Source organism: Dermochelys coriacea, chromosome 1 (genome assembly GCF_009764565.3).
Source record: "Dermochelys coriacea isolate rDerCor1 chromosome 1, rDerCor1.pri.v4, whole genome shotgun sequence".
In the NCBI taxonomy this organism is placed as follows: Eukaryota; Metazoa; Chordata; order Testudines; family Dermochelyidae; genus Dermochelys; species Dermochelys coriacea.
Window position 1 is genome coordinate 147,608,655 of NC_050068.2, and position 19,711 is coordinate 147,628,365.

At 39.9% G+C, this 19,711-nt stretch overlaps 1 protein-coding gene across 15 annotated transcripts in view; it reads right to left on the reverse strand.

The window, feature by feature from the left end:
• Window positions 1-19,711, reverse strand: part of DMD (dystrophin) — a 1,935,994-nt gene that overhangs the window by 98,852 nt on the left and 1,817,431 nt on the right. For 3 of the 15 annotated variants that reach the window (XM_038371952.2, XM_038372098.2, XM_038372018.2), the window contains exon 1: window positions 6,667-6,895. The exons of 11 other annotated variants lie outside the window; for them this stretch is intronic. In XM_038371952.2, coding sequence (XP_038227880.1) covers window positions 6,667-6,686 — 20 coding nt within the window. In that variant the 5' untranslated portion in view covers window positions 6,687-6,895. Of the gene's footprint in view, window positions 1-6,666; window positions 7,466-19,711 lie in introns of those variants that run through there. One more of the 15 variants, XM_038371882.2, reaches the window with a different exon arrangement.

Sequence of the window (19,711 nt, forward strand, 5' to 3'; positions counted from 1 at the left end):
TTCTCTGTTCAATTAGGTGGGTGAGAGGTCAGCTACAACTGCTTTTCTACATTCCACTTCAAATGGTTGTGCCAAAAACCCATGTTAAATTCTACTGAATCATCAGCAGCTTAAACTGCTTCTAAGCCCAATGTGTTCTATCCCACACATTGATTTTTTTTTTTTCTTTCCAGTTGTTGCTGCTGCAGCTTCTGTTTCTTGGAACTCAAGCTGAAGTTCCATCTTCTGCCCTAGGTCCATCGCAAATTTCAAGAGGCAGTGCCTTCGGGAAGCACAAAAATAACTAAAAAGGGATTTTGAACGCCTGCAGAATACACAATATGACCAGAATGCAAATCAGACATTCTCTGCATTGAATCAAGCAGCCACTAGCTTTACAACAAAGTGTGATGCCAATGAGCATGTATCATGAGAGAAAGCCACCAAACTAAAGTGTGAGTTAGTGAGTGTAACAAGATTCATGCCTTCTAAGGTTATATATTTTACGATTTTTTTAAACTGGAAGATATGAAAATATATGATCATATATAACATTATGATAGAAATCTGAGATTGAAAAGTCATTTGTTTATTCTCCTGCCAGTAGAGGACTGGTCACGTAGTCTCCAAATATATTAAACAGAGGCTGCAAGAAAGTGAAAGGAAAAGTTTTGAAACCTATGAGAGCCAAACTCTGACTAGCTCTTTCACAAGGCCCCACAGGAAGGCTGATCACAACTGCAGTCCCTGCATTTGAGGAGCAAGGGGACTGTTCTTCTGCCTGCAGATTGGCACAAAAAGGATGGGGAGAAGAGCAGGACCTGATCCAGAGCTCTCTGAAGTCAGTGGAGAGGCTCCCATCAACATCAATTGACTTGAAAAAAGGCTTTGGAGAAGGCTGCTCCTTCCTGTTTATCTGTGCTCTGGGAAGCTTGGGATAAGACTGTTTCAGAGAAGAAAAATTCCTCCTTGAATTCTCCTTGTGGTGGCAATGTTCTCGAGCACAATCTAATGTAAGAAGGGGCAAAATCTGTACTGGGACTCTTGTGAAACAATTAAAATGACATACCTTCTATTTGGTCTAGCTTCCTACTTAAAAGAGAGGGTTGGTTAGTTGGCACAACTGAACCTTTTACTGACTGAACTCTACATTCAACATTTTTTGACATGCTTCTTGTTCGTAATGATTTCCAAGCTTTGCAGTGAAGTCACAGCAAAGACCAATGCTGAGAGATCACAGACTATTACAACAGAAAAAGCTAAGGCATAGAATGCACCAGATGGATACAAGATTTTAAAGAAAACTATTCCTCATTGACCTCAGTATCTCTCTTCCCTTTATAAAGGTAGAGATTGCATACAGTGAAAGAGGGAGGAGATGGGAATACCACAAAGGTCTTGCTCTCTGTTGTGGTGTCAATGAGCAATGCAAATGCAGGCTGAACTGAGATTGATTGTGGGTGGTTGTTGTTTTTTTAAAAGCATAAAAATAGGAAACCCAGAATAAAAGTTGAAGAAAACCTATGGATCTGTCTCAGACTCATCTGATTTCCAGTATTCCCTACCATGTGTGACAGAGGTAGGACACATGGGGTGAGAATACAGTGTTAGCTGCTTACAGTGAACTTGGATACAGCTAAACTACATTCGCAAAGAAAATGAATAAAAGTTGAAAAATATTTTAGGGAATCAATATGTTAATTGCAATTTTGGCTATAAAAAGCCTCAGCTTACTTGGAAGTAGTTCTGGGGACGAAAAAAGCTTCAGTGTAAAAGAACTCCATTGAGAAACTACATGACTCAAGACTTCGGTAAATGGATACAGAATGAGGTTAAGTGACCAGAAGTTGTTACATCTGATGACTGTTCAACATCTACATAAAATTATTTTGACATTCTTGGTACATTTCCCCAGGGACAGGTAGTCCCGCAACTGGTAACCTGTTGTGAATTCTTAGCATAGAAGTCAAGACTCACATAGGGATGTCTCCTCCAGATCAGGGTTAAGACATATATGTGGGGAATCTCTCTACTGCTGACCACTCTTCTTGTAACCAGAAATCCCTATTATATAAACAGTGATCATTCTTCCATGTTTCTTCATTTTCTACAATGCCATCTTCCATGTGGTGTTTGAATAGTGAGTGTGCCATTGATCAGTATGTCAAATCACGTAGAAATACTAGGAGAAAGTTCACCCACTGATTGCATCAGAGCTGTATTTCTCTTTTAAAATAAACTACCTAATTTTCCAAGTGAAATGAGTTTGGTTGTCTCAGACTGCTCTGTGAATACAACAGAGCACTTTAGCCTCCAGTGCTGTCAACCTGGCACCTTTCACGAGCACTGGTTTTATACATTTTTGATAAACACTGCATGGTCATCTTTGATCTATACATTTTATGCATACAAGTGCAGAAGGGAATAGCCTCTACTAGAAATTGTTTTTTTCCATTTATCCGCAAGTGAACTACACAAAGCTGAAATCTGCAGGGCAAATGAACCCCGTCGTCTATTTGCCTTTTCATTGACCTCAATCCCACATTGAAGGAAACATCTCTTTCTGTAAGGATGAATGTCAAGTCAGTATCCATGGTAGCTCATTTCTTTGCCTTCTCTTAAGCAACGATTATCCACTGGGCTGAATGCTGTGTATCAGGTTTTTATTATATCCACAGGCAATGCAGCTGAGACTATCAAACTCATATCTTACAAGACAGTGAGAGCTGGACTCTAGAACTGGAGGTAGGTATCGCTCTCACTCATGCATGAAAGTCAGTGGTTTAAGGAAAACCGTCCAACTCTGTAAGGGCTGAGTGCCTGTGAAGAAAAAGGGCAGATTTTGCTGGTACTTTACATGCAGAACACAAGAAGGCTGCAGCTTTTTCATTCTAACTAAAAAGTGTTGCCTGTTCCTTAAGATTTTCAGCACAGAAAGTTATCAACAATTCCAAACACATGTGCAGCTCAAGGAAAGGTTAGATTCCATTGAGACTATCCTTCATAAGCCTCTTTGCCATTTTCAAAGGCCATTTAATTGTGAGCTTTGGTGTTAGGGGTGGGAGGGGATGTGTGTGTGTTTGTGTATTGTGAACACCATCTGAAGTGAAATGCTAGCTCAGCAATTGTAGGCTGTCTCAAAGACGCTTGGGAACACTACCATCTTTAACAGATCTGCCGAAAATTATTTTTTGCGTATTTCCTAATTCTGGTTAGGAACTAGACCCTATAACTAGACCCTATAAAGTCAGAGAAACATTACTTTTCCCCCCTACAAGTTCATGCCTCTCTAGCTTATCAAGATGCAAAAGGGGAAAGACAAATAAAGCTAGGGCTGGAAGAACAACAGATGATAGCGGCGCGATGGTGATTGGCACACTAAAATACATAGATAGTACAGGTTTCAGAGTAGCAGCCGTGTTAGTCTGTATTCGCAAAAAGAAAAGGAGTACTGGTGGCACCTTAGAGACTAACAAATTTATTAGAGCATAAGCTTTCGTGAGCTACAGCTCACTTCATCGGATGCATCCGATGAAGTGAGCTGTAGCTCACGAAAGCTTATGCTCTAATAAATAGATAGTACAGTGGGATAAAAGCATCATCTTTGTACGTATGATGCAACTTATTAAATAAGTGGTTCTCAAACTATTGTACTGGTGACACCTTTCACATAGCAAGCCTCTGAGTGCGACCCCCCTTATAAATTAATTAATTAATAAATTAAAAACACTTGTTTATATTTAACACCATTATACATGCTGGGGGTGGAGGCTGACAGTTTGTGACCCCCCCCCCCCATGTCAGAACCTCTCGGCTCTATGAGGGTTCCCGACCCCCCAGTTTGAAATGAATTTGGTAGTCTCAACTCAGTCCTTAGGGGATGGTGATAGATGATTAAGCAATTTTTTTTTTTTTAAATCAGGAGTAGCACAACACTGGGATAGCAAAGATTTTTCTGAATAGGATTCAGGTGCATAGGGAACTTTGCAAAAACACTTTGTTATCCTATATCTGCATATAACCAACACAACTTCTATATCATTGCCAAGAGTACAACGATGAACCCCTGATTATTGTCAGAAGAGATGACAAAGTAGCATGATAAAAACTTGAAATGAAGAATTGATGTGATGAATGATAAACTAAACTATCAGTTCTCTATTATAATATGTCCAGTTTGAGTAAAACTAAATGTCTTTGCCCCCGTTTCAGCTTGCATGACCTTTGAAAAAGGCAGCAAAAGGGGTAGAAAAAATTCTCCTTCATAAATCATCCTTAAACCTTTTAAAGTTGTTCTTGATTTTATTCATTCTGCCAGTTTTAAACTTCAGAGATTTGATCTCCCCTGTTTATTCATTGCTAAGCTTCACAGCAGAGAATTTGAGTATGGAGCTGCACCTCACTCTCTAAACTGTTATATTCATCTTAATTTGTGATGACATTAAAACAAATTCCACCAGCCTCCCACCATTCCCTTTACTTTAAAATGCATTATGGAGAGGGAGAGAGAGAGGCAAATTCTGTCAGGTGGCAATAAAGAAACAGCAACACATATTAGCCAATAATTAGAAATTAAGTTATTTTATAGTGTACTGCAGTACATTACAATTTATATTGCCTTTCACCTTTCTGGTTTCAAGTAGAATGCAAGGTTCTTACAATAACTTTATGGCTACTGTCAAAAAGCCAGAATAAATATGACAGAGTTGGGTTTTTTCTTTTGTAAAACTAACATTAAACTTTTAAAAATGCAATTTTAACTACTTGTTCTTTATTTAAAAAAGACATACTGTTGGCCACTTAAAATAAGACTACCTTGCAATCAGTGTCACTTATTGCTTAAAACATTGTGAACCTTTTTATATCTTTCCATTATTTCCCGAGAAGGAAACTAATCGCTGTGAAAAGACTAAAACAGCGCTCTAAAAAGGTAGAAGGATTATTGTTTGTCTTCCACTATTAATCTGGAGTCCATGGATCCGCACAGTGATGATTTCTCTTTATCCTGGGATCAATGTTTTAAAAAAATAAATAAATAAAAATAAAGCCATCTTGGCTCTTGCCAGCATTATCAGAATACTGAAGAGAGGCACAAATACATATTAAAAGTTTCTGCTAATATTGAAACTGAGCAGTAAGTTGGGGCCACATATCAACTGCTTAGTATTTTATAGTAACTATTTTTTCTCCCTTTTGATGTTCAGCATTTTATTTTGTGCACTGTGTCATGGGCAAAGATTACTACTCAGTTGTTAAAGCTGGTGATCCAGCCCCTCCAGCTGTTACTTGCCCATTGATCTCTTTGCTTTTCAAAGCTTATCCCCTCCACTTCTGCCAAAGCAATTTTACTGCAGGGTCTTGTTGAATCCAGGATCAAACAGTGATGACTGCAACCAATTCCTTAGTGGTAGAAGGTCTTTGACCTTCTATATAACTATGTTTCTTGTTTCCTCAGCTCAGTACTCCATAGGCATGTGCCAATAAACCCATTCTCAGCCAAATTTAAGCTTGCAATGAGAGCTGGAAAAGTGAATATATCCCAGAAAAGGGCAGGTTTTGCAGTAACACACTTCAAAAGAGCCTCAGATACTAACTACATCACAGAGACAAATTGTGTGTTTCACACACACAGTATACAAAAAATACATACACAATATAAAGCAGAGTAAAAGCTATTACACTAAAACATTATTTCCAAACATACATTAACCACAGAACTGCCACTCACCTAGGTGTCCTTACTTTAAACGTGTCCATGGAAGTTCACTCATGAACCAAAGTTATAAAATGTACTGTATGTAGATTGTTTAAATTGAGCTGTAAGAAAGCTAGGCAGCTATAACAACAAAGTACAGTATTCTATTCAGCTGTAAAACATTAACAACAAGAAAAAGAAATTATACAAAACTGTCATCTCTCTTTGGCTTCCCGCAAACTGTTTGATCATCTCTCTGGCACATCCCTGACTTCCTGGCTTGGCTTTATGGTTTAACTGCTGAAGGTTCCCCTGGCCTTTTACTATTATGTAGATATGGGTTAAATACCTTGCATGTTCCAACTAGACCTATTTATCCGGAAACTGAGGGCGCATAAATGAGAAACTGTAGTGAATTAAATGTCAGTTCAAATTCCCAGAAGAAATCAGGCAGAAAGTTGCCCTTTTGCATGCTGAATGAAAGGTAGCAGAGCTTCCCCTCTGCAATCTTTACACAAGATTTTTAACAGCATGACCGCTCTGTTCTACACACATCTGTGCTGCAGGGTTAAAGGCGCGCCACGGCGCAAAGCTTTTCAGATCTCTAACATTTTGTTGGTGCAAAACGACAGGGATGGGGGGGGGGGGGGAAGAGAGAGAGGAAGGGGACGGAGCTACGAACGCTCTGAAAATCAAAATCTTTTAAGCAACACCCTCCACGCGCGGCTGCCACAGACGGGGACTCTCCGATCAGCGGGACTCCGCCGCCGGAGGGGAAAGAGTTAATCCTGCCGGGGGGGGGGGGGGGAAGCACAACTACAGGCACCTGCAGCCGGAACAGGAGGAAACAGCTGGGAGGGAGGCTGCCGCCGGCGGGCGAAATCCCTGCCCACGTTTCATTCACCTGGCCGGGGCTCGGCTCCCGCCCCGCAAGCCAGCGCGCGAGAGCCGAAGCCGGGGCCGGGGCAGGGGACGAGCCGCCCCGAACTCACCCCTGCGGTTGCTCCCTCATCGCTCGACGACTCGGCCAGGGGGCGCGGAGCGGAGCCGTAGGCGCAGGCTCGGGCGAAGGCAGCGGAGCGGCGGGGTAGAGCACTGCGCTGGACCGAGCCTGGCCGGGCTAAGGGCAGCGGGGAGGCTGCAGGCTAGAGAGGGCGGAGCTTCCAGCCTCGGCTCCTCCCTCCACCTAGCGAACCTGCCCGGGCTCAGGGAAAAGGACTCGCAGAAAGGCAGCCGCTGGGGCTGAACGAGGAGGGAATTATTTAAGGTGGAACTAAGGGATGCGCCCTGGGCGGCGCAGCGCGAGTCCCCGGGGCTAACCCCATCGGAACTAGACAGGCGCTCCGCTTTAAAGAGCCGCTCTCAGGGCACGGTAATCTAACGTCCTTAGTCATTGCTCTTCCAGTTCGAGACGGCGGCACTGCTGGTGGGACAGGAGCAGGAAAGTTCCGGGGACGCCAAACTCTTAAACCCTGCACCGGAAAAGAAGCGGTGTCCTGACACGGCCGGGGGAAAACGTCTCCGCGTTTTAATTGCCCGTCCTCGTCTTTAAAGCGATTGACTGGGCTTTTATACCCTTTCGTTTCTCAGGGGACAAGGCGCAGGAAATGGAAGAGCTGTAAAAGCTTCAGGCACCTACGGCTTTTTAAGATAGAGGCTTTGTTGGCACCGAAGGGGGAAAACAATCCCAAGTGCAAACCCCCACCGGCCTCTTGGGCTTTTTTTAAGTGATATCACACCTCTGGGTTTTGATGAAAGGAAATTAGCCGAGTCATATTTGTAAAGATATTTAAATGCATACCGATGCAGCTAAGTACCTACGTACCTTTGAATATTGGGCCAGAGGCCCTAGAGGTCATCACCGTAGAAACGGGCTGGTTAAGTGAGCTGTAGCTCACGAAAGCTTATGCTCTAATAAATTTGTTAGTCTCTAAGGTGCCACAAGTACTCCTTTTCTTTTTGCGAATACAGACTGAGGGCTGGTTAAAGTTATAGCAGGGAGTCTAATTCAGCCCACTGCCAGCTCAATCTTTGAATTAGAGCGTAAGCTCATGAACCGCTGCAGCACCCCTTGGCTTGAAGTGGTTTCCATTATATACAGGATTTACAGTTTGGTTCAATGGCTCTCAGCGCCGCCATTGTAAAAATTGTTCCAGCAACACGGATTAGAGGTTCACAGTGAAATGCTCAATCTTGATTAACTGGAGGCCACTGTAATCTGCTCCCTTTTTTGCTTTTGCAAATAAGGTGCATCTCACGAGCGCCTGGAAGTTTCCCTGTTGTGCAAAATGTGGATACCCCTGATTTCACTAGGGAAAGTATATTAAGTATTTTATCATAGCTGCAATTACATTATAAAGTATGTGAACATAACGTATTAAAATATATGTAGTACTTTATCACTGATTTATAACTACTGCCAAGTGGATAAACCAGCTTCAAAGATTATAATAAAGACATAAAGATCAAGTACTTAGGATATCATCTCTGGCAGCTTACTTGTGAGTACCTATGGGGAAGGCAGAGGTCTCTTGTCATTCTCTTCTATGCCTCCTTTTTCACATCTATATTTAAATTATCATCTCAAGCTTGAAGAGTCAGATGTTTCCTCTGAACTTATGAAGTGCTTAGAAGTCTTTACATTCTCCAGCCCTGCTTAAAATGCAACACCTTGGAACAGTAAGGGATTTTAATAAAACCATGGGATCTTTAACATTTGGAAGATAATGGTATGTAAGAAAACCCCCCACTAAAATTTGGATCAAATTTTGAAAGAGGCCTTACCATAGCACTGGTGTTGCAGGTGCCATTCCTACCATTTAAAGTTCTAATTAGTAAAAGTTGGTAGGTGCAAGCAGGTAGTTAGACCTCTAAACTCCAGCCACAATAGAACTTTTTTTAACATGCAATCTTTTAATTTTTGTTCTTATACATGTCACAAGCATTTCAAATCATGGGAGCTGAGAGTCTCTTCTCGCACTAGTTTTACAGCAGTTTAACTCTATTGACTATTATGGAGTTATTCTTTATTTGCAGTAGTGTGGTACTGAGTGGACAATCAAGCCCTGAGATTCTCGTGATTATGTAGTTTTCTAGACCTTCAAAGACTATGCGCTTTTGGTGTCAACACACAAGAGGGCTGTCTTTTAAGTCAGTCAAAGAGCCCCTATTTCACATGGAGAACAGGAGGACACATTTCTACAAGCAAGAAGAATTCATCTCACACACAGCTCCACGGCTGCTACTCTGAAACAGCTCCACATGTATTCCAGTGACATCAGAACAGATTAAATAAGCACAAAATTTGGTGTTTCCAGCTGATGACTTCATTTTAAACCTCATGATATTTAGTGTTTGCTTTAAGGATTCAGCTTCTGGAGTTATTTAATTTAAAAAAATGTCTAGCCCATGCAGTTTTGGAGAAACACATGAAAATGTGAACCTTAAAGTCTCAAAAACCAGAGTGCTAATTCAGGACCAAAACTTATTATTTTTAAATCTCATGATGTTTAAGACATTTAGCGTGATTTTTGAGCACTTACGATTAGCAATACTGCCACATTGTGTGATTTGGTAAACAGGATGGAGAATTTAATTATCTATGCAGACATAAATTGCCACACATATCTTGATCCAAAGCCCACTGAAGTCAGTGGCCTATTCCATTGACTTTAGTGGGCTTTGGATTAGACCGAAAGGTGTATTAGATATATTAAATCAGAGGTGTATGAGGTGGAACAAAGAAATATACGAAATCAAGTATACAGACAACAATTCCACCCTCTTCCATTTTTATGTGGGCTTTAGGGAAATCTCTCTCTCTCATATTTCAACCTATTATAAACACAATTTCTTAAAAAAAAAGTATAGTTTAGTATCTTCTTTGGGATAAACGTCACACTTCATTAAATGCACAGAACAGTTGCCTGTTTAATTCAAAAGAAGTCAGAGTACCTTTAGCCTGAAGCCTATAGTTTTACATAAAAAGTAAGCAATACCTTCCTTTGTGAAGAAGTACAGTATGTGGCACTGATAGGGTTGGTACAGTCTTTCCATTTTTACTATTTAGTATCTCTTCAGTTCTCTGGTCCACCTTAACAGCAGCTTGATGCTGCCATTTATCATATTTTGTCTTCCTTTCCTATAACAGAGTGCCAAGTAATAGGAATTTAAAAACTGCTGAAATTCTGACACTTTGCACAATCTTCTTTCTCCTTCAGTTACAAATAAGCATTGTATTCAATTAGACTCTCAGCAGATGAAAAATCACAATTAGTGAATTCATTCTGTTGGCTTTTTTTCTACCTTACACCCACACATCACACTGTTTTTTTGTTTTTTTTTATTACATTAAAGGGAAATTTTGATTTGTTTCTCAATTCAGAAGCAAATTAACCCTGTGATACCCCCAATCAAACTATTACCTACTGACTGACAAGTGGAACATAAAGGTTGAAAGATTAAGGTCTAATGACTATATAATTTGACTGCCGAAAAAAATCCATTTATGTGGTTTTGATTGTGGTTTTGATCCATAAAAGCTTTTAGCTATTCTGGTCTTCCTAAAAATTCATTTTATTTCTCATGAAAACGAGCAATGCCAGTACGATCCAAAACTGATAAATGCACTGCCCTCTGCATGAAGAAATTTTTAAAAGGTTATACTCATGTTGGAGTAATTAATTATAAAAAAGATTATATTTAATTTGTAGTTAAGACAATGACTACCTTTGGCCTTTTTCAAGTGAAGAATATCTGCATTTTACATTTATTTTTTAAATGTCATTTATTTATTGAAGGAAATTCTTCTCCATGTAGTGAATGAGATAAACATTTTTTATTTCAGTCTGAGGAGAGTTCTAATTATTTTCCCATAGTGATTTAGTTCAACAGGTTTTAAGAGTCAATTTATGCACTTAAGAATTTACACTGCGACTTCATGAGGATTGGGAAACTGATTGTTAGGAACTGGGGAATTGCCATATTGAATCAGCCTATGGGCCATTTAGTCCAGTATCTTGTTTCTGACATTTACTAGCACTAGATGTTCCCAAAGGAGGTACATGAAACCTCACAGCAGGCAGATGTGGGATAATCTGCCTCCAATAAAAATCTCATCCTACTCCCTAACAGTTAGAGATTTATTGTTCTGAATCACTTTTGAAAATTGATGATAAGAGTTTGTTACATGGTTGTACTGTTCAGTATAAACAGGCATACATTTTTTTAAAATGGGTAATAGAATCTGCTCCTTTTGTAAGCTGGTTTCTTTTCCTGAGGGGACAGGGCCATGATTTGTACAAATAACATAGTAAAATAATAATAAATATTATACCTAGCTCTGAAATACTGCTTTTCATCTGTAAATCTGAATGTACTTTCTCAGGAAGGGAAGTATCACTATTCCCATTTTACAGATGGGTAAAACCTAAACACATATAGGTGATGTGACTTCCCCGAGGTCACCAGCAGGCTAGAAGATAACTCGTATCTCAAGAGTCTAAATCCAGTGCTCTCTCCACTAAATTAGAAACTTAAAGGAACTTTTTTTTAATGCTGATGGAAGTAAAGATAGGACATTTTCTTATTAACTAAATAAGTTTTGTTTGCATAGTTCTAGGAAGAATGTAGTCTTGTTTGCAAGTGTGGTTTTTCCATTCCTCAATTAACCGAGTAGTGGATTAGCAAGGGCTTGCCTTGCATAAGAACACATTGTGGTGCACTCTTGTCAGCCTGGCTAATCCGTTACGTTATTTGAGCCTATTTTCTTTTAGTGTGTAAATACATTCTGAGAATCACTTTGGATGGCATCATGGCACACTCCTGGATCATCTATGAGAGATGTGTACCAAAGACCGATACCTGCAGGATTTATCTGTCCTTATTTTCCTCTCTTCCCCTATAGCTCTCTTCAGCATGATCTCTTTTCTGAAAAATACATTACTTTTTGCTGTTTGCTTCACTGCCAATGGAAGTACAGTAAAATATTTTTAAACGTCATTTAGGGGAGTCATTTCAGTATACTGGAGTAATTTCCCTCAACAATACCTTCTTACTTTACTCAGATTAAAGGTAAAGTCCCATTAAAACATTCATAAACATATACACCAGGAGACTCTATCAGTTATTTATATGGTAGATTAGTTAGGGGAGTGGCAGAATTCCATACATAGGACCAGGTGAAAACCTGACATGTTCATAGTTGCTTCTTATATATAGGTGGACATTGGTTCATGCCACAAAACCATAGCACATCTGACAAGTGGCATACACAAGGGTCACGCTGTAATGATAAACTGAGACACTCTTGGAAGAACTGTGAGGGTTTCATTTTAACAAACACTTTTCTATATAGCTAATGAAAAGGAGCAACTGATTCCACTGAACAGAGCCAGCTATAGAGCAGGCATGTGCTGGCCAAAACTTATTTTGCAATAAGAGTTACAATACATGCAACAAACTAATGTGCAAAACAGAGAGCACTGATGCTTTTGGCATACCAAGGCCTGAGTTTCTTATGAATGCACAACGACAATACACCCTCTAGAATTTTTCAAAAAATCCCTTGGGTCTGTATTTGCTTACGCTGTTGTAGTAGATTAGCCTGACTAAAACTGAAATCCTAGTCGCTCTACAGGACAACATATTTCAGAGTCTTGGATGCAGTATGTGTGTGCCTGTGCCACACCACATTCCACGCTATTGAACAAGGAGGCCGGACAGGGGTCCTGTCATTTTAGAAATCTTTGATGCACACATGAATTTTGTCCTGTTGAAGTCTTGGGAAGCCTGAGTTGGAGAAGGGGAAAATGTTCTGTAGCTGATGCAACAATCCTGACAATTTACACTGGCAGAGTGGTTGTTCACTCCATTTCCAGGGATGATACCTGAAACAGGAGCAGAACCTGCACTGTAGTTTTTGGAACCAGTTAAATAAAATGCATCATTGGGGTAGCACACCCAGATGCCACAGGAATAAGGAACTACTGACATAAGCATCGATAACTCTCCTCCTAGGGTGACCAGATGTCCCGATTTTATAGGGACAGTCCTGATGTTTGGGTCTTTTTCTTATATAGGCTCCTATTACCCCCCAACCCCCGACCCAATCTTTCATATTTGCTGTCTGGTCACCCTACTCCTACCCCTTCCAGACCATGAAAGAGGACAGTTTCAAAATATGGAACAATTCCTACTGTTAGGAACAGAGATGAATGGAAACAGCAATAGTCACAGCAGTGGAGAGGTCAAGGAAGTAAAATGTTGACAAAACATTGGATAAAATAAAATCATTTAAAAAATTGAAGAAAGATTATTGTGATTATTTGAAAAGCAAAAAAACCAAACAAACCTCTAATAAGCAAAATTACATGCTAACATTTGCAATCTATGAATCAGAGGTGAAAAATAATAATTATGCCATAGTCAATTCTTGGTTTGAGGAATTTGCGTTAGCAAAATGAACGGTTATCCCCTCATTGACTTAGATTGAGAAATAAATGGAGTCTAATAAGGATAAATTAAACAACAAAACAAGCAAGCTACACTCCTTACTTTTCTCTGCATGCCCAGTTAGAAATAAATAACTGTTTTCCCTGCTGAGAGATTAAAATGAACAGCACTTTACAATCTCTCTTGCTCACTCATTCTCTCTTTTCACTCGACAATCTCTCTTTCTATGCACAGAGTTATTTTTTTTTGTACACAAAAGCTGACTTCCCAAATCATTAACCTCTCTACTGTCTCCCATCAGTGTATTAATCTCCTCTAAAGCTAGGAACTCTGCATCTGGCATTCTGACTTCACTCAGTGCTCAGGGAATTTGATTCTGGCTACTGATCATTATGCAGGCTTTGGAATGCATGCCACTAACAAGCAGCCCTCTGTTCAAAAGGCTTCCAAAGTTCTTAAGGAGGAAGCATTCCTTTCCTTCCTTTTATCTAATTTATTTCTGTTTTGCAATCCATAAAAAATATATTTGACCTTGTGTGTAGCATACATTTCTTTCTGAATAAAACCATACAAACAAAAAAAGGTTTCTGACAGTTACCGAAGACATTTTCCAAAAATGTCTCATGCTAATAATATACTGAAGAGAAAATATTCTACATAGATAAAAGCCAGGTAGATTAAGATGAAACTTTGCATGCTGGACCTAAAGACGGCAAGGCTCTACCAATATATTAAAGATGGCAGCATGCTGTCCTCAATAAGGCCACTGAGTGAGCAAAGTTTGGGCAACTTGGAATGAATGCACACATTTTTGTGTAACTTGTCTCTTAAAGAGTGTTGTCTTGTGCATCTTTGTAACTTTTGTTGCCTTGAAGTATAGTTCTGCTCCGAAAAATGGCATCATGGAATTCAATATTTATTGCCTTTCAGTGGCTCCTTTTGTGTTTATATGTCTATGTATGGTCCCCATGATGATACCTGTTACAGCAATTTGCAATTAATTGAAGAAATTATCCTTGCAACACTACCTGAGGTTGGGACAGAGGTGAAAGTAAGCCGGTATGGTCCAGTATGGCGTACCGGCAAGAGCCGGTACACAGCCGACCGTACCGGCTGGGGGAAGCTTCCCCAGGCCGACAATTTAAAAGGGCCCTGGGCTCCCGGCAGCAGCCAGAGCCCCAGGCCCTTTAAATTGCCACCAGAGCCCCATGATAGCCGTAGCAGTAGCAGTGGCCAGGAGTCCCAGGGCTCCAGCAGTGATTTAAAGGGCCCGGGGCTCCCAGCAGTGGCTGGAGCCCCGGACCCTGTAAATCACCACCAGATCCCCACTGCTGGAGCCCTGGGGTAGTGGCAGCAACAGCAGCTGGGAGCCCCAAACCCTTTAAATTGCTGCTGGAGCCTCAGGGCTCCCGGCTGCCGCTACTGCTACCATGGGGCTCAGGTGGCAATTTAAAGGGCCCAGGGCTCTGGCTGTGGTAGTCGTGGCTGGGAGCTCCGGGCCCTTTAAATCACTGCCAGAGCCCTGCCGCTACCCTGGGGCTCCAGCAGCAGAGCTCTGGTGGTGATTTAAAGGGCCAGGGGCTCCGGCCGCTGCCAGGAGGCCCGGACCCTTTTAAATTGCTAGCCTGGGGAAGCTGCCCCTGGGGTAGTGGTGGCGGCCAGGAGCCCCGGGGGCTCCAGCGGTCAATTAAAGGCCCCTAGCCCTTTAAATCACCACCAGAGCCCCCGGGCTCCCGGCCACCACCGCTGCCGTTACCATGGAGCTCTGGAGGCAATTTAAAGGGCCTGGAGCTCCAGCTGGGCTTTATATAAATATTTTGTTAAAATCCAGAAGGAAATGCTAAGAAGCAATGCTTAAATGTCTTCTCATTACTGTAGTTAGTTAACAGATTTGAATAGTCATAAATATATATTTGCAATGTTTAAGAAGTTTGGATTCAACCAAATACATCTCAAAACACAATACATCTCAATAAACTTAAACTTTCAGTTAACAGCATAAATCAATTCAATTCTCTAACTTTCCACTGAAGGTCAAGTTGCACCTCACTAGATGGGCAAGGCAAGGCAAGGCAAGGTGAAGATCTTCTTTCACATCTCTTGATCAACTTAGCACTGTAAAAACTAGAGATGAAAATTGGAGCATGCCCCATTCATATATATCAAAGTAGGACCCTTAGTATATAAGACCTCGATGTACGTGGATGACATTTTAATGACTACTAGAAATCTACCAGAATCTATTCTTAAATTTCTAGAACTGTCAACATCATTGGTGGCTTTGCAGACTATAAAATCTGCCAAGGATCAAAACATATGTTCCTTTCCGCACTGAACACTTCCTTTTAAATAATCAAACAGATCAAAAGCTTCTTCTTGACCTTTAAAAACTCTCTTCTGTGAATGCCAGTTCAATCTTAAAATAAACTACACAGATCTAAAATCCTATGGATCCATAAAGATGTTCTTTATGGGCCACATCAACATTCTCACCTCCCCTATTTCTGTTGTTCCCCTGCAGCACATCACCGGACATTTCAGCTCAGTTTTTCTTTTCACCCCATAAACCAGATCTTCAACAGCTTTATCTAACTTGGTAAACAGTCAAGTCTTCAACACAAAATACTTATGCCAGGGCTAAACAGAGGTCTGAATGTACCAGCTATTAATCTTTATCATCTTTTTTACCATGCGACACTATGCCAGATGTTATACAAATATTCAGAGTAATTATCCCTCTATTTATCAATCACAAGAAATATCATTGCTCCATATTGCTGTCTTTCTAAGTTACCTCCTACTCAAACGAAAAAAAAAAGATGTTTATTGCACAGCACCCCCACTTTGGGATAACAGTCTTTTACACTGGCAAACTTACCCTAACAAACATTGGGAATCTCATGACATCTATTGTGTAGGAGAAATGCCCACAGCAAATAAACTGAGCTTTCCCAAAGTGAAAAAAGAAATATCAATTAGACTCGTACCTCCCATTTTAGCAAATATTACAGCAATTCCTATCCCCAATCCTAAAATACAAAGAAATCCACTTGTCACATTTAGAAGATATGGGGCCAGATAATCAACTGGTTAAAATCATTATGTTTCCACTGGTGTCAATGGTGCTACTCCCATTTAGACCAGATAAGGATCTGATTCATCTTTGGAACCAAATTTCATTTTGCAGGCAGTTACCACAAATTCATTCAATATCATTATACTAATCTGCATCAGTCCAAAGCAAATACAGGGAAGACACTAAGCTTACCTGGCCCAATAAAATCTGGGCTCAAACACGCCGCACATAATTATCTTTCTATTGTATTAATGACACTTACTTTTGCTTATGCACATCACATTCTTTGTCAGTCTAATAATGTATCTCAATACTGTATTTTTGTTTGTTTACAATAGTTTTATTACTGCACTTGTACCTATTTTCTTTCCCTAAAAATATGTAATCATTATTTTGCAAATTACAATCCCTGCACCCAAGAATATAAAATGTCAGACACTTTCTACTTGTTCTAATTCTTTTTAAAGTTATGTACTGGAGAAATTAATTTATTAAGGACAAAGTATTTTGCAAAGATTTCCTTAATTGGGACACGACTCTGCAGTTACGGGAGTTTTGCCTGAGTAGACTGAACAGGGGATAAAGGACTGGACCCTGAATAGTCAACTGACTCTAGCAATCAATATATTTAATATCTTAATCCAAACTCTTCAGAGAATTTATTTTTAGTAGTTTCTCAAAACTAATTATTTATGCAGTCGCATTAGAACATTAACAATTTAGGAGCTTGGAGAAGTGAAATATATTTCTTGTTCGTGGAGCTTGCTACCTTGATTGATAATCTTCCTATATCCAGAACTGAATATGATAGTGTTTTAGATTCTATGCCATATTATTCTTCTGACAATTTGATTAGTAAACATTACTTTTAAATGTAGTTAACATTTATTCTAAAACAGTTTAAGAGGACCAAATACAATAAAAATGATCATTTGGTGATGATGGTGCACTCGGCTGTGTCACAGATGGAGAAAGTAATTGTGTTTGATAGCTATTTCCATGTTAATGTTGTACGTTAAAGTATTAAAAAATGTGCCAGTAATTTGGAGAAAACAAATAAGGCCAATTTGACTAAATCTATATGGATGCTATTTAATACCATAATATAGTTTACAGAATGGGTAAAGGAGGTCTGCTTTCCAAACTGACTTTCGTAGTGGCTGTTTATCTGTCACAGAAGAAAGTCAGTGGTTTTGCACCAGGGCAAAAACAAACAAACAAAAACAAAAACCACAAACCTCCCCCACAAATCACCTCTTTATAAGGGCTTTTTTGTTCAATTATATACGATCAAGTTAAAGAAACTAAAAGCAAGTACGTTACCTCACCCACCTTGTCTTTCTAATATCCTGTGACCAACATGGCTACAACAACACTGCATATTGACATCAATGGCATTTAAGCATGTGTTTAAGTGTTTTACTGAGTTGGGACTTAATCTCCGTGCACCGTGCCCAGCAACCCTTGATCTTTCTGGCAAGCCTATCAAGAGAAGTAGCACTTGATGACAATTGTGATTTTTTTCTGAGATGTGGACATCTGTCCAGTAAAGGGCTGGACTGAGATCACGAATTCATATTACATAGCCAATAAAGAGCAGTTGGATCATATTTTTTTTTTGGCCACTACTACACTGGTCTGGCTGTGAAACAACCACATTGGATTGAAAGCTCTGTATCAAGCTCCTCAGCTATCCAATTCAGCAAGAAAAATACATTTAAACCAATCTTTCCCCTACAAACTCCTTTCTCATATAGGTGATTGGACCTGATTCTCCTTTCGATTACACCAGGGTGAAATAAGGCTAACTTCACTGAATTTCACTAGAAATTGAGAGTAGTGCAGTGTAAAACACGAGAGTAGAATCAGAATTTAAAGAGCCCCTAATCATCTTTTTATTGGCAAAAGAAGGTCTTGACCTTTTATTGTTTTAAGCACACTGAAGCATCAGAAATCAGTGTTCAACAATCAATCACCCTATCCCAAAGTTATGACTCTGGCTCCTTATGCTCCCCAAAGAAAAAGTGTAGACACATTTAAAAATTACAGTGGCTTTTGCAAGGATGGGAAGGGAGAAAAGTTGGGGTAAACAGCATAATAAACACCATCCAACTGTCTACTGGTAGGTGTGCTGAAATAAATAACTGATAAAAATAATCCAATTAAAAACAAAACAAAACAGGAAGATCAGGATGAGTGTTTGAAAAACAAATCAATCTCAGCAAAACAAGCAATATGAAAGCAGCCAGATGATTAAAATGCAGAAACTTATTTATTATACATTAGTTAGATCAAAGCTTCTCAGTAATAACAAGACATTGATCTGAGGTTGCCACCTGTCCAGTTTCACTTGCAGCTGAAATCTGCCAAGTGAAATCATGTAAAAGGTTGTCAATGGAAATTCCACTTGTGAGAAGTTTTTGTTAAAATGTGAAACTTTTCTCTTGTGTTTCACATATCATTCACCAATGCAACTACTGTCTCAGCAAAAATTAGACTGCGGATCCCTGAGATGGGTTTCCAAAAGAGAAGATTAAAGGTAAACCCCACTTGCTGAAGATAATATGACAATGTGGGTAGTATAAGAACCTGAAGAGAAAAGAATAGCAGTAGTATATATAGTATATTTTGGGGCTTTGCTTTTGGGATCAAACACATTTAGGTTTGCAATAGGCAGAGCTAAGGACGGGGGGAACATACAGATGATAAGTATCATGCCCAGGGAGAATGTATTCAAGGGACCAAAAAAATCCATAGCTTGGTTTTATAATTGGGGCAGAGGTTTATGTTTAGGCAACAGTAGGGGGCATGGCTATATATCTAATGTCTTCCATTAGCAGTTTTTCCAAAAAGAGAAAAAAATAGGAAAATAATATGTATATATAAAAATGTGTGTTTTGGGGATGATCTAGTAAAAGGAAAACTGAAGGGAGAAAGAGAAATTTATATACTGTAATTAAGCAAGCCTCTTAGATTAGATTGTCTCTCAGTCTTTCTGAACTAATGAACCTGCTGTCATCTTACGATACAGACTGGGACATGATAGTGTCAGTGCAACAGTGAGAGGCTCTGAAGGCTTGTATATACAAACTGAGTTTGCAGCAAGCTAGGGGGCAAATCTATTTCACACTAACAAGCTTGCCAGTTAGCTTTCCACAGTTGCTTGTCTGTGGCAGTCAGTGAGCAGGTCTGACCACAGCTCCCCACATTAGTCTCTACATCGTGGGTCTTTAGCATGCACCTGGCTCCCCAGTCTTAACTTTCTCCCTTGTCCTAGCATTGTGTGCCTTAGATGTGTACCGCCTGTGTCAGCTCCCCAGCACACAAACTTGATGCACACTAAGTGTCCATGTGGACCGTGCTGCCTACGCTAAAAGTTCTGTAGTGAAATTTGATTGATCGTGCTTCAAAACGGGAGTGAACTAAAGCCCACTAAGGAACTTTTAGTGCATAGCGATAGGCTAGCGCAAGGTAGATTTACACCTCAGCATGCTATGAACTAATTGTTC